A 14,638-nucleotide genomic window follows, 5' to 3' on the forward strand; every position below is an offset into this window, starting at 1 on the left:
CCCGTTCTACTATGCTGTACTGGTACCCAACCTTGGGCCTCCAGATGTTCTTGTCTGCAATTCCCAGAAGCCTTCACTACCACCTCTGCTGGCCAGGATTTCTGGGAGTTGAAGTCCAAGAACATCTGGACGACCAAGGTTGGGGACCACTGCTGTACTAGACTGCAATCAGATATCAAAGGAGGCAATGGATTATTTATATCTACTTGGGAGGGAACTCTTAATTAACTATTGATAACTATAGTCTCTGGAGTACAATTTATATTTTGACTTTTAGTACCTTCAGATGGCAGGCAGAAACAAACCCAATGACTCTCTCCACGTTGTAGGTGTTGTCTTTTTTACTCTCTTCTACAACTCTTTCCTGTTTCATAAAACACTCTCTTCTTTCCATTAAAAAAAAAAACCTCCTACTCACCATTTGACCCTCTGTCAGAATCCAACATTCCTGAGCTGCGTCTTGTTTGCCTACGAGGCGTTCCTAAATATTAAAAGGGGCATTAATGGAAAAATAGAAGAATAAGGCATCAAAGAAAGCATTTCACAGCCATTTTTTTGGCGTGCTCCCCCCCCCTCCACATTCATGCATCTGTCTGTCTTGACTTCCAAGATACAATCCACTCCCCACCCTAACAGGCATCACGAACAGCTTGTGCCCATGAAAATGCCATATATCACAGAGGCAAGCCGGAAATACCTTCTGTCCCATTTGGCAAGAGTGCGCAATCCGGAAGACTGTTGCGCACACTTCGGACTCCCAGTTTACTTTCGCTATTAGGTGTTTTGGATAGAGTGCAAGAAAGGTTGGATAGAAGAGTCGATTTCAGGGGAGGACGCCCACGTTTTGCTTTTTGTTTCTCCTCTTCTTTCTTTTCATCTTTCTCACAGTCTTCTTTACTCTGAACACAAACAGAAGCTTCTTTAGAGAGGTGCAACCACCACCCCTTTGGGTTCCGACTCTGATTTGGCAATTCAGTAGACAGGCCAAATACAACTTGCACTGCTTTGGGAGGGGCCCCATTTGGCTTGGAAAGAAAGCCAAATCTCTTACCTTCCCGCTCATTATCACAAGCAATTTTAAAATGGTGTATCTTGTTTGATTGCTAACAGAATCGTACGGAATCTGCAAGCCGAGTGCCCATCTTTTGAAGAGGCAGAGCCTGTACATTTTTAAATAAGACTAACCATTTTTGCGCACAAATAGCTTTTAAATGTTGTTGTTAAAAAGAGATTTGCTTTACTTTCTCTGAGTTCCCCCCCCCCGAGGGGGGGGGGTAGAGGAAGTCTGTAAGTTATAGGTGTGCATATCACAGAGATGTCCCCTAGGGAAGATCTCTGCAAGATTTTAGCAAGCTTTTGTCTTTAGTTTGTTTAAAATGGATTTTAAGGACTAAAGAAGGATTGACTTTCCTCTTGTGTTTCAGTAAGCAATGTGTATTACTGCAGGGGTCTCCAATCACCGGTCCACGGCCCGGTGCCGGACCGTGGCCTTGGGAGGACCGGGCCGCGAACACAGATCTCCCCACGCATGCACTCCCCACCCACCCACCTTCATGCATGGATGCCCTGCCCACCCGTAAGCACGGGCCGCCCATTCACACATGTGCCCCCAGCGAGTGTGTCCTGGCCCCTCACGAGCGCGGGGGTGCCCTGCCCCCATGCGCACAGACCCCGCCTACCAACTGTTGGGGACCACTGTATTACAGTACTACAGTGGTGTTGCCGGGAAGAACTATATGGAATTTCAGGATGAGAAGCACAGTGGGGGAAAGTTATGACAGATGAGAACAACTTAAAGGATGGTTTGTTTTATTTGCTGCTCAGTCCACAGGATTAAAACTGCAGAAGAGTTTGGAATAGATGGATGATGCTTTGAAAAATCATAAGAAAGCCCCACTTCATAAAGCAGAAGTGATCAACTGTAGCACTCCGTGTGCTCCTTGGGCACTACCTCCGAGCGTGCTTTAGCTCATTAAGGCTGATGGCAGGTAGAGTTCAACATCTGAACAGAGTTCTGCCCTGCTCACTTTAAGTAGTGGGAAAGGGGACAAAACCAATTCCATCTTCATACCTCGACACATTCTCCAGCGTTACGCAATTAAGCTGTTGCCAGAGACCACCTTCAAGAGGAAAAGCCCCCCCCCCAGCCCCCCACCGAATCAGGCAGCCTTAGAAAAGTGTTGTGGGAATTCTGCAAAACCCTTATGTATCCGGATGACTGGTTAATAGCAGCAGGTACCACTCACTGAACAGGCATCGGGGGGGGAGGGGGAGGATACAGGCATGTGGATAATTAATTCATTATGAATGTTACCTACTTTTGCCTTTTTCTTTTGCTTCTTCTTTGGTCCTCCCTTCTCTGCAGGCCAAATAATCCTATCCGCTTTCACCCACTCATCGTACCTACAGGAAATACAAACCTGGTTATCATCCCAGTCAACAATGGCCTTTTAATCACAAGGCAATTGTAGAAAGAGCCCTGAACTAGGATTCGGAAACCTGAGGCACAGTGGATCGCAAGGCATCAGGCAAAAGTCCAGCACCCTAATTCTTCAAGGAAAAAGGAAGACAAATTATTCTTATAACTGTAAACAAAAAAGCTTATTATTCCTTATAAATAGTAAGTGATAATTCAAGATACTAATAAGGTTCCACTTCCAAAACCTTATTTTGGTTGTATTAATGAATGTTATTAGGGACATTCTGAGCCATGCCCTGAGTTAACATTTTTATAGGACTGATGGCAGTCAGTCATACAAAAAAAAAAAAAAAAAAAAAAAAAAAAAAAAAAAAAAAAAAAGATGTGGGACAAACCAAATCTTGTTATTTGGGGGCAGGTCCACAAGACCATTTCCCTCTATAAGTGGGAGGGGCAGAAGGTTTACTGGTTGCTGCTGGTGTACAACTCCTGGCATCTCTGAGCCCAGGCCATGCTGGGTGAGGGGAACTGGGACTCCCCACTTCTGCCTTAAACACAAGCACAATAGAAACTCCAAGGTGACAGAGTCTCTAAGGGGAGGGGGAAGACTTTATGACTCTGCTCTTAAGAGAGCAAGGAAAAATGTAATGGCTTGATTGTGCTTTGTGTTTGATGAGAGAGAAGGAGCGCCCACATTTTAAAAAAATCTGGATTACTGCAGGCATTTGTCTGCAGTGACCTCAGGTAGCCTCTCCTCAAGCCTCACAAGCCACTGCAATGCAACAAGCAAAATCAGAGCGAGGTTCGTGTCGGTCTCCTTACCTTACATTCCAGCCGTAGTAATGCACCAAATACAAAATTTCGCCATCATCATTTTCTGTACTTTTAATACTGGCTTCATAAATTTTCTGAGTTTTCCCACGGCCGTATTTTACTTTCACTTTGGTTCCCGTTAAGCACGGCTCCGTGTCTTCTTCACCCTCCTCGCCTTCCGATTCCCCTCGGTTTTCAAGTTCATCCCTGCAAAAAGATCCGGACGCAGACTAATTAAGGAGCAAAACGCAGGCAGCGGTGCAGCTGGGGGACCCTTCTGGGCTGCCAACCCTCTCCCTTGAAGCAACATGACTCAGCAACGCGATCCAGGCAGAATCTGTCCTTGCCAAGTAATGAATCTTGCACAAGCAGCTAATCCATCCTGCAGTGACACGGAGGAGCCGGTGGAAAGCTTCCAAGTCAAGCTGAACGTAAGTGGTGTTCAGCCTTTCCTTGCACCATTTTTTAAAAAACAGATTTGGTGCTGCAGGGTGGTTTTCCTAAGCAGTTATTGAGCTACTTAAGAAAAGGGTTTGCAGGCACCACTGCATCTCCACCCCCAAGGTATATTTAGTGAGGTTTATTGCAAAACAGAAAGCTGAAAAGGAAAGCCATATGAAAATAACACCTATGCAATTTCTTGCGTGCACATTTATTCTGCCACAGACACGTACTACAGAAATTAACCACACTGCCAGGCTTCCAGCTCCATATAGATGCAATGAAGGAAACAGGAAGACATTTCTCACAGGTATACACAATTTTCCATACAAACATCAAAGCAGCCCCAAGACAGGCATATTGAGTAGAACTCTGTCACCCGTACAGTGTGCGGTAAAAAATACTCAAGCAGCAGGGGATGTAAACTGTCCATGAGGACTAGTGGCCAGAGTGTTGCTGGAGTTAAAGCAGGTCTTTGGAGCTGACTGACCCACATGAAGCAGATTTATGCTGGTCTCGTTCTCCTAATGGTTTTCACTTATGGCTATAGCACCAGCAACTTATCAGTATGCCATGCCACAGCCTTCTGGAGCCCCGAATCAGAATATCACGTACGTGCAAAGTAGATTTTCTATAAATCAATTATGCTCCCTTGGATACAGGTTTACCCATTTCAGAGAAAATTCATGAGCAGCAGATTAATCAACGTTTCGACATTTATATTTTCTTGCACTGTCTGTTATTACAATGGACCGTGAGGTGGGAAATTCTTCCAATTGGAATCTTTAAAGGCTGGGGTGAATTGCAGGTAATGACAAGGCAAAGGCTAAGAGCCATGTGAAAAGAGGTTCAGCCCCATCTTCACCCCCCGGGTTTACATACTCACCCCCCCCCAAAGCCAGCATGAGGAAAAAATTCAGAAGCCTTCATTTCTGGTATGCACAAACTGCAGCTTGCCGTGTCATTTACACCGGGACAATCTGGACAAAGTTAATGGGAAGAAGCCAGCTTCCAGATGTACTTTGTGAAGCTGGTTAGGTTTTACCAACCACAGTGAAAGGTAACCACATTTTTTAACAAATTAAAGAGCCTCGTGGCGCAGTGGTTAAAACGCTGTACTGCAGCTAAAACTGTGCTCACGACCTGGGGTTCAAATCCCAGGTAGCCGGCTCAAGGTTGACTCAGCCTTCCATCCTTCCGAGGTCGGTAAAATGAGTACCCAGCTTGCTGGGGGGGCAATGTGTAGCCTTTATAATTAAAATTGTAAACCGCCCGGAGAGTGCTTGTAGCGCTATGGGGCGGTATATAAGTCCAATAAATAAATAAATAAATAAATAAACAATAAGGAAAGCTGAACTAAAACAAAAACTTCCAACCCTTCGTAGGGGGCTGTGGAAAAAGAGGAGAGGAGCATGCATGCCCACAGGAGAAGAGTCTAGACTAAAAAAATGGTTTAGCATTACATCGGCAACATCCATTGCAACCATATTTCTAAGCACTTCCAACAGCCACGGAATCTAATAGCTGGTGCCCACTTCATATTCATTTAGAATCTGCTAAATGATATCTTTTCCACCTCACGTTAAGGTATTATTTATTTAAAATGTTTGTACCCGACTTTTCAAGGATGGCTAACAACATTAAAATGGGAAGGGTGGAGGCATCAAGTTTCTGAGAAAAAGTTTTCTTGAAGAGAAACCTCTTTTGACTGCGGAAGGAAAGGAACGGGGAGCTCACCTGACCTCCCGTGGGAGGGAGTTCAACAGCTTGGGAGCAGTGGCAGAGAAGGCCCTCTGTTGGGTCCTCATCAAGCATACACTGGATTTGCATTCTAAGTATTTTTGTCACAGGATGTCTGATTTATAGACTTTCATATTCAACAGTGTGTATGTCCTGCAACACCAGACATAGAGTCATAAAAAAGATTCTCCCCCCCCCTTACCTCCTCTCCTCGTCTTCTTCTGACTCCCTGTCAGATTCCTCTTCCTGTTTCACTTTCTTTTCCTTTTGCTTTGGTGTGGCTTTCCTGCTTCCCGGCGCCATCTCGTTTTCCCTTTTTTCTGCATTATTGGACATTTCCTCAGCATCTTTGTTCTCCTTGTTGACGTCTTTTAGTTTGTCCTGGCCTTTATCCTCTTCGCTTTCCTTTTTAGCAACAGTGATGTCACGGACAAGCCTTCTTCTTCCCTACGAGGGAAGAGGGAGCAGAGAAGGGAAAACCAGGCTGCTTAAATGCACTGCTGCCTTTCAAGAAAGCAAAATGACACAGTACGGTGCTACAGCAGTAGGCTGAAGATTTTTCTTGACAAAGGGTATTTTCTAAGAACTTAACGCAATTAATACACAAGCGGTGTATTTCTCCATAATCGAAAGCTAGTATCAAGAGCTTTCCCGTTAAGAGAGCTGAACATGTGAACTCTAATTGCTAGAGATCAACACACATGAATTTTAAAATTGCTTAAATAAGATATGCAAAAAAGAGGGTGGAATAATAACCATCTCACATTTGGGACAGACAAGCCAGAATTCCAGATTTACATGTTGTACTGAAGAAACCTCCCTGGAAAAGACCCTGATGTTGGGAAAGTGTGAGGGCAAGAGGAGAAGGGGACAACAGAGGACGAGATGGGTAGACAGTGTCACCGAAGCCACCAAGATGAATTTGACCCAACTCCGGGAGGCAGTGGAAGACAGGAGGGCCTGGCGTGCTCTGGTCCATGGGGTCACGAAGAGTCAGACAGGACTAAATGACTAAACACCAACAACTGAATAAATCACGACTTGTTAAGATTCAGTAAGAGTCAGGGCTGCTCCTCGGAGCAGCAACGCACCAGGACACAATCTTGCTCACAAAAAGCCAGATCTCGTCATGCTTCCGGATCACTGTGATCAACTAGCCAGCCTGCTGCAGAGGTAATACAGAAGCTCAAGCATGCACCCCTGTCCTCATGCGGGTGTTGACACTCAAGCTAGAAAATAATGGTGATTATTGATATATTCAGTTCATCTTTTTAACCTGTCCTCGCTAGGTGATAAAAAAAAGATAAAAATTAAAACCATTGTGGTATAATACAAAAACATAATTAAACTTCTTACCGTGTTAGAAGAACTGAACCCTTCCCCCCACTACTTCAGTATAAGCTAGAATCACAAACCATAATGGATTTGATCTAAAGTTTGTAGAAAAAGAAACTTTAAAATACACCCTGATTAAATTGGGCAAAGGTTTTCATATGAATTCCTCTAACTGTAAGTACTCAGTGTGGAAGGGATTGTCACTCTCGAATTGGCCTCCTCAGCCAAACTAGAAGCTGTTCAAAGACCTCTATTCAGAGCACGTTACCATCGTCTCTCAAGCCTACAAAAGTACTTAAAAACTACAGACCTTAAGCATCATCTTAGAAGGGGCTTTCCCTGTGGTGTGAGATTGAAGGGGAAAATGCTTCTTCAACGGTAGCGCCCCTTGCAAGATACACACAAATAAGTGTCTAAAAAAACCCAAAAATGTGGGATTTTCTCCCCTTCAGAACCACCGTTTTAGTCATCAGCACATTCATGTTGATCTAAATCAAATAGCATTGATCACTTGATGGTACTGTTCTTCGGACAATTTTTAAAAATTACTTTTTGTTTATTTTACAATACTGCCCTACAAAGGTGTTTTATGGCTGCCTACAAGTGCTAATCAATAAAGATTTGTAAATGAAGGTGGAAGAAAAGCAGAGAGAATTTTGGAGAAAATAACAAAACCTTTTTGCTTGATGCAGACAGGCTGAGAGGCCACACAAGGAAGGACCACCTTACCTCCAATGGGTGAATTTAAGTTATCAATTACAAGACAGCAAAGGTCTTTTTGAAATGCTTACCCTTGGTGACATCTGCTCAACGTCTTCTTTTTCACTTTCACTGCTACAATCATCTTCTTCTGCCTCATTCTGAACCTCTATAGGGGACATCTCTGGCTCTTCTTTCACACTTTCCTCCATTGGTTCTTCTTGTGTCTGCACAACTTCTACTGTTTTTGGTTCATTGTGGTGGATGGTTCTAAACTGAATGTTTGCAGAGCGGCAGTACTCTTCAAAACCATAGAGATACCTGAAGACATTTGAAAGAGATATGTATTGCCATTTTAATAAGACACAGAAACTCTTCTCGTCTTCCAGGCAGTACAAAAAGAAAGGTTGCCTACCTGTAACCATGGTTCTTCTAGTGGTCCTCTGTGAATCCATACAATTGGGTTGTTCTGCGCCTGCGCTGAACCTCTTGGAGGTTTCTAGAGCTTAAAGACACATGATTAGTGGGATGTTCCCCCGTGGAGCACATGCTCCGCTCATCCTAGGTCCCCTCAGTTCCTGAAAAGTGTCCGCCAGGTAAAAGAGCCATTTAAGATAAAATGTGACAGAGGGGAGGGCGGGTGGGATGTGTGGATTCACAGAGAACCACTAGAAGAACCACGGTTACAGGTAGTTAACCTTTCTTCTTCATGGCCTCTGTGAATGCACACAATTGGGTGACCAGCAAGCTCACTTACCGGATGGTGGGACGTCATGGTAGAAAGGACACCAAGACAGCTCTGCCAAAACCAGCATCTCTCCATGCTCTGACATCCGAACGGTAATGTCTGATAAAAGTCGTTGGAGTAGACCATGTGGCTGCACGGCAGATGTGAGGGAGTGCAATCCCATGTTGGAAGGCAGTGGACCTTGACAGCACTCTGATGGAGTGTGCCGTTCAGGAGGTGATTTGCCTGATAACTCATACGCCAATGATATAGTTTGAACAATCCATCTAGAAATAGATTGTGGGGAAGCTGGTGCCCCTTTGTGAGGACCGTGAAAACATAGGAAAAGTTTGTGGGATTCCATGAAAGGCTTGGTCCTGTCAATGTAGAAGGCGAGAGAGCGTCTTACGTCAAGTGTATGGAGCATGCGCTCAAGAGGTGTTGATGGTGACGTAAGGAGTGTTGGTAGGATAACTGGTTGATCAAGGCAAAATTCAGATACAACTTTGGGTAAGAAGGAAATATCGAAGTATAGCATGACTTTATTCGGATGGAACTGAAGGAAGGGTGGATCGGAACGGAGGGCTGTAACTTCGCTAGCCCATTTAGTGGATGCTATTGCTACAAGAAAGGAAGTTTTCAATGATAGTAATTTGAGATTACACGTAGCCATAAGTTCAAAAGGTGGATGCATGAGTGTATTGAGAACACGTTGTAGAGACCATTGAGGGATAATACGTTGGCGTGGAGGACGAATATTGTTGAGTCTTTTAAAAAACCTTTTTACAGTTGGGTGAGAAAATTTTTTAGCTGATTTAGAGTTGGGAGGTTGATGAGCTACAGTAGCAGAGATATAGACTTCAGAGTGGAATAGGACAATCCAAAATTGAATAGATGAAGGACAAAGGTAAGTAATGTTTTCAAGGAAACTGGTGTTGCAGGTAAATTATGAGAGTCAGTAAAGGAAAGGAATGCTTTCCATTAATTTTGATACAGGAGCTGGGTTGAGGGCTTTCAAGCTCGATCAAGCACGTCCTTTATGGCAGGAGTATCCTCCAGGCTGTCAGATTCAGAAATGGTATATCTGGGTAGTAAATCATCCAGTCCTCTTGAGTGAGAAGATTGGGGATCAGAGGGAGCCTGAATGAGTCGGTTGACATCAACCTGAGGTGGGTGAACCTCGGTTGCCTCGCCCACCACGGGGCGAGAAGGCTTGCATTGGACTGAAGTGTCGGAGTCTAATGATGGTCCTTTGCATGAGCGGTATGGGAGGAAATAGATAGAGGAGTTCCTTGTCCCAGTCTATCATGAATGTGTCTCCAATCGAGTTCTTGTCGATACTGGCTCGAGAACAGTAATGTAGGCATTTGCTCGAGAAGCAAAGATGTCGATGGTAACGCATCCTGCGATAAGTGGTAGGAAAGTGTGGAACGCCTTGATAATTGCCAAAAGTGTGAGATGATTGATGTGTAATGTTTTTTCTTGATTTGTCCATAGGCCATGAATTTTGTGATGCAAACAGTGTGCTCCCCAACTGGATAGGCTGGCATCGGTGGCAACTTGTATCATCGGTTGAAGAGGGAGAAAGGCTTGTCAGACAAGGAGATTCAGGAGAAATGTCCACCAAGTAAGTTGATGTGCAGATTTGGGTGTTACAGTTAGATGCATAGATGGGTGATCCGTCATGGGGTCGAATAGGGGCAGCTACCACGACTGATCTCATTTTGAGTTGAGCGTGTTGTATGACTGAAGTTGTCGAGGCCATGAGTCTGAGAAGATGTTGGACATGATGGGCTGATACCGAGGCTAGAGGTCGGAAGGGTTGAATAGCCTTTTTTAGTATGAGGATTCTCTCTTGAGGAAGACTCTGGCCTGCAGTGAACTGAAGTGGGCTCTGATGTAGGTTGCATCTTGAGAGGGTTCGAGATGTGATTTGGTGAGATTCACCTTGAGGCTGAGATCTTGAAGTGTATCAAGAGTGAGATGGGTAGCTCTGACGACATCGTGATATGAGGTTGAGACTATTAGCCAGTCATCTATGTAAGGGAATATTTTGATACCTTGAAGTTGAAGGTAGGCAGCGACTGGTGCCATGCTTTTCGTAAAGATCCTCGGTGCTGTGAAAAGCCCGAATGGGAGAGAGCAAAACTGGTATTTGGTGTTGTCTAACTAGAACCGAAGAAATTTGTGGTGATCTGGATGAACTGAGATGTGAAAGTAGGCATCTTGGAGATCGATGACGACAAACCAATCTGTGAAAGGAGAGGAATGATAGTGTCCAGTGTCAACATTCTGAAGCGTCGAGGTCGAATGAATTTATTGAGATTTCTGAGATCGAGGATGGGGCGGAGTCATCCATCCTTTTTGGGTACTGTAAAGTATCTGGAGTAGAAGCCATCATGCAAGTCAGATGAAGGGACAGTAGTTATGGCTTGTTTTTGCAGAAGAGAGACTTCTTGAAGAATTGTAGAATATGGGGTATTTTTGGTTTTTCTAATTGGTGGAGAAGTTTTAAATTCAATGAAGTAACCGTGTTTGATGATACAGAGGACCCACTGATCAATAGTCATAGATTGCCATGCATGAAAGAATGGACCTAGTCTCGTTTGGAACTGAGTTGGATAATGGAAAGAAGGTGAAGGGAGTTTTATGGGTATTGCTTAAGCTTCTTTTGAGGGCGGCGAAAGGGTTGACGGCGCTGTTGTTGCTGGTTCTGAAAGGACAACGGTGCCAAGGTTGAAGATCCCTGAAAGGGTCTTTCGGATGATTGGGGTATATATTGTTGATATGGCTGAAATTGTTGGTATGATTGCTGATAGAATGGTTGTCATCGGTATTGTGGCCGTTGATATTTGTATGTTTGTTGGGTTGAGTAGGACCGGGCTATTTTATGGATTTTGTGAAGATTTTCCATTACTTCATCCGTTTTTTGGTTGAATAGTCCGGCTCCACCAAATGGCAGATCTTCTATTCTAGATCTGGTATCATCTGATAGTCCAGCAGACTGAAGCCATGCATGACATCGTAGGGCGATAGAGGTGGCCATAGCCTTAGATGCAGCACCTGCAGTATGGCGAGATGCAATTCTTTGTTGCTTAGCAAGTGTGGAAACTTCAGTATGGATATTGATGGCTTCTGATTTAACTGATTCAGAAGCTGCTTCAAGTATTTGTTCCATAGTTGTCTATGGTACGCTCCCATTGCGGCTTGGTAGTTTGCCACTCGCATTATGAACAAAGTAAGGGAATAAAGTCTTCTGCCAAGTATATCCAATTTTCTCCCTTCTCTGGTTGCAAGAGCAACAGAGGATTTGTTCCGGACTCTTGACTGGTTGGACTCTACTATTATTGAGTTCGGTGTAGGATGTTTCGTGAGGAAATTGGTATCGGGACCATGTGCCTTGTAATGGTTTTCAGTACATCTGGAAATCTGTAAGGATGAAGGAGGTTTATCCTAGGATTCTTTGATTAGGTTAAGCATGGCCAGAATAACTGTCAAACTGAGAGGAGGCATTTTATCTTGATTAATGTTGTCAAAGACCAAGTCTTGTTTAGGTGGTGGTGGTTCCTTGATTTCAAATTGTAACTATTTGGCCATTCTCATGACAAGCTGAGAGTAAGAGGTGAAGTCCTCTAATGGAGACGGTGGATGATTCTCAGTGACATCGGAGGTTGGTATTGGTAAATTTGATGGTGATTCTTGTGATGTATCAGAAGCCAGGTCTTGAACTGATAAAGATGATGATGAGGGAGATAGGTCTCGAGACTGATGCTTGTGTGGAAGGAGGCTGTGTCATAGGAACCAGACATGTGGAGTGTCTCTCTGTATCGATAGGCAGAGGGGGACCTTTATAAGTGGTAGTGACTTGCAATGATGTTTGGGGAAGGTTCTTGGAGGAATGTTTGGAACGTTTAGATTGGGAGTGTTGCACAATCAGTAGAGGGTGTTTTAAAGTTGGTTTAGATGGGAGAGCTGAATGAGTAGGTATGGAGCGCTGAGATCGGTGTTGCTGTCGAGGAGGAGATGGAGACAGTGACGGTGAATATCAGAGGGGGGTGCGGTGCGGTAAGGTATATTGGACCTGTTTGGATTCCTCATAATATAGGTGTTCTTGAGGATCCTCAATGATATAAGGGACATATTGATATCTTTCTCTTGTATCATCTCGAAATTGGTATCGAGATGATTGAGGATAATAGTAGTATTATCTTCAATCACCTATTGAGTGACTGGGTATTATCCTCAATCACCTCCTCACCTATACTGAGGTGGTGATAGATGCTTTCGTTTCTCTCAATGTTTTTTCAGAGAGTGATGAGGTGAGTCGGAACCAGAGAGCTCAATTAGAACTGCCCACCCTGATGGTGCAGGGCTCGAAAGGGCCGAGGCCTGGCTGGAATGCACATTAGCCAGAGAAAGGCCAACATTCGGCAACAGGCTATAGGTAGAGCCTGGAGCTTGGACCAGAGGTAGAGATGGGTCATCTCTGTCAGATGTAGAGCCTGGAGCCTCTCTGGACGATTCTTCCAGAATGGGAGATGGAAGAATCGGTTGTGGTGGATCAAGCTGAGTCAATTCTGAGGTCTTTTATGTCATTTTGTCTTCTTTTTGGAAGAATCTAGAGATCAAGGTCTTTGGCGTCGACTTTGAGGTGGACTTCAGCTTCTCCTTAGGATGGGAAGAAGGAATCATGGAGCTGGAAGCAGGCATGGATGGATTTTGCCACTCTATTTGAGGGTCTGGAGATCGAGCAGACTCCATGCAGGCCACAGATGGGTTGAGAGATTTCTCCAAGAAATAAGACCTCAATCTTTGGAGGTGAAGTTTAAGAGCTGGTTTAATTAGCCTCTTACACGCTGAACAGGAATGGGTCAGATGTTGTTCCCCAAGACTAAAGAGGCAGCGGTCATGCCCGTCAGCTAGTGGGACCTTGTTTGCACAGATAACGCACTGCTTGAAAGGCCCGGGGAAGGGGGGAGCCCATAAAGAGCGGGAAGGATAGGAGGGAAAAACGGTCGTAGGAGGGGAAGGGGGAAAAAAAGGCAAAATGCGGGTAGAGAAAAACTGGAAAGAACTCACAGGAGGAAACGTCGAATAAAGAAAACGATTGTAGAAATAATGATTGAAAAGGGAGATATGATTCAATATACAGTAGTGCTCTATTTCTCCAAACAGGTCTGTTCAACATGGCAGAAAAAAGGAACTGAGGGGACCTAGGATGGATGGATAATGTGCTCCACGGGGGCACGTCCCACTAACCATGTGTCTTTAAGCTCTAGAAACATCTGAGACTTTCAGCGCAGGCGCAGAACAACCCAATTGTGTGGATTCACAGAGGCCATGAAGAAGAACCTCAACATTCTTCTTTAGTATAGGTAACCGCCTGATCTAGAGATAAATCCAAGGTGTCAACAGCCCCTAAACATACTACTACATTTATCTTCAGCTGCAGTAGTAAACAGTGGCTTTTCTCTTCTTTTGCTTCACTCATCTTCCAGATGTTCTGAGTAACAGTGTGTCAGATTAGTGAAGACAACAGGAAATTCAATTGTTATTTATCCTAGCTGTTGCTGACTAGCTTTCTATTTTACTTTCTAACTGTATGGTAATGTAGATGCTTGCCACTATACTAGCCCACTATAGTGGTGGCTCAATTCCCCACCGTGCCTCCTTGATAGGGGCCAGACTTGATGATCCACAGGGTCCCTTCCAGTTTTGCAGTTCTAAGATTATTAAATACAATGTGTGTAGCACAATTAAGTTATTGTTATTAGATTCTCCATCCCCCAAATGGTTAACTCTCTGGTTCTTCTGCGTTCACAGCAAATATGAATGACAGCTGCTGAAAGAAAAAAGTGTGATTACAAAAATCTATGCATGCAGAACCTTTCATTCTTTTAGGCAGGAGCCTTTTAGTTTGAATAATGAAAAAGGACTACTTACTTTCTATAAGCAGTTTTTACATTGTAGGAAGCAGCTGAGTTCAGAATAGGAATGCCAAGATCCATATAAATTTGCTTCCATACGGCTCCACTGTCAATCTTTTGGGTGCATGGGTGGAAGAAAGAGGAGATGTTTTCAGTTGCTAACATCTTTTATACATTTCCTAATAAAAATTTAAACTTGCATTTAATGGGAAAATTAATAATGCAGGATAGTGTTAAGAAATGCTACACTTACATTGTCACACCCACCCTGCTGATGTACAAGTCTGAAAAGTTTGAAGAGGTTAAGATCTTTATATCCCAGAACAGGTGGCTTGTTTATAGGGGTTCCTAATTAAGAAAGAGAACAAAAGGTATTAATACGCTGGCTTTGCCTTTTCACTTTACAGCACAGTCTTTTTAATGCTTAAATCATCTCACTTCCTCTAGAGAAATTCTCAATTCACATCATATTGAAAAAAATTAAAACTTAAAATGTTGCCACCAAACTCACTACCTCAAGGTATATTTTATAATAAT

General features: G+C 43.8%; 1 protein-coding gene across 1 annotated transcript in view; it reads right to left on the reverse strand.

The window, feature by feature from the left end:
* The window catches only part of ARID4A (AT-rich interaction domain 4A), an 81,401-nt gene that overhangs the window by 26,641 nt on the left and 40,122 nt on the right, over positions 1-14,638 (reverse strand). The window contains exons 13-20 of the mRNA XM_072986835.2: positions 14,355-14,449; positions 14,118-14,215; positions 7,540-7,768; positions 5,616-5,860; positions 3,242-3,439; positions 2,319-2,403; positions 698-899; positions 419-481 (exon numbers count right to left, since the gene is read on the reverse strand). Coding sequence (XP_072842936.2) covers positions 419-481; positions 698-899; positions 2,319-2,403; positions 3,242-3,439; positions 5,616-5,860; positions 7,540-7,768; positions 14,118-14,215; positions 14,355-14,449 — 1,215 coding nt within the window. The remainder of the gene's footprint in view (positions 1-418; positions 482-697; positions 900-2,318; positions 2,404-3,241; positions 3,440-5,615; positions 5,861-7,539; positions 7,769-14,117; positions 14,216-14,354; positions 14,450-14,638) is intronic.

The sequence above is a fragment of the Pogona vitticeps genome, chromosome 1 (genome assembly GCF_051106095.1).
Source record: "Pogona vitticeps strain Pit_001003342236 chromosome 1, PviZW2.1, whole genome shotgun sequence".
NCBI lineage: Eukaryota > Metazoa > Chordata > Lepidosauria > Squamata > Agamidae > Pogona > Pogona vitticeps.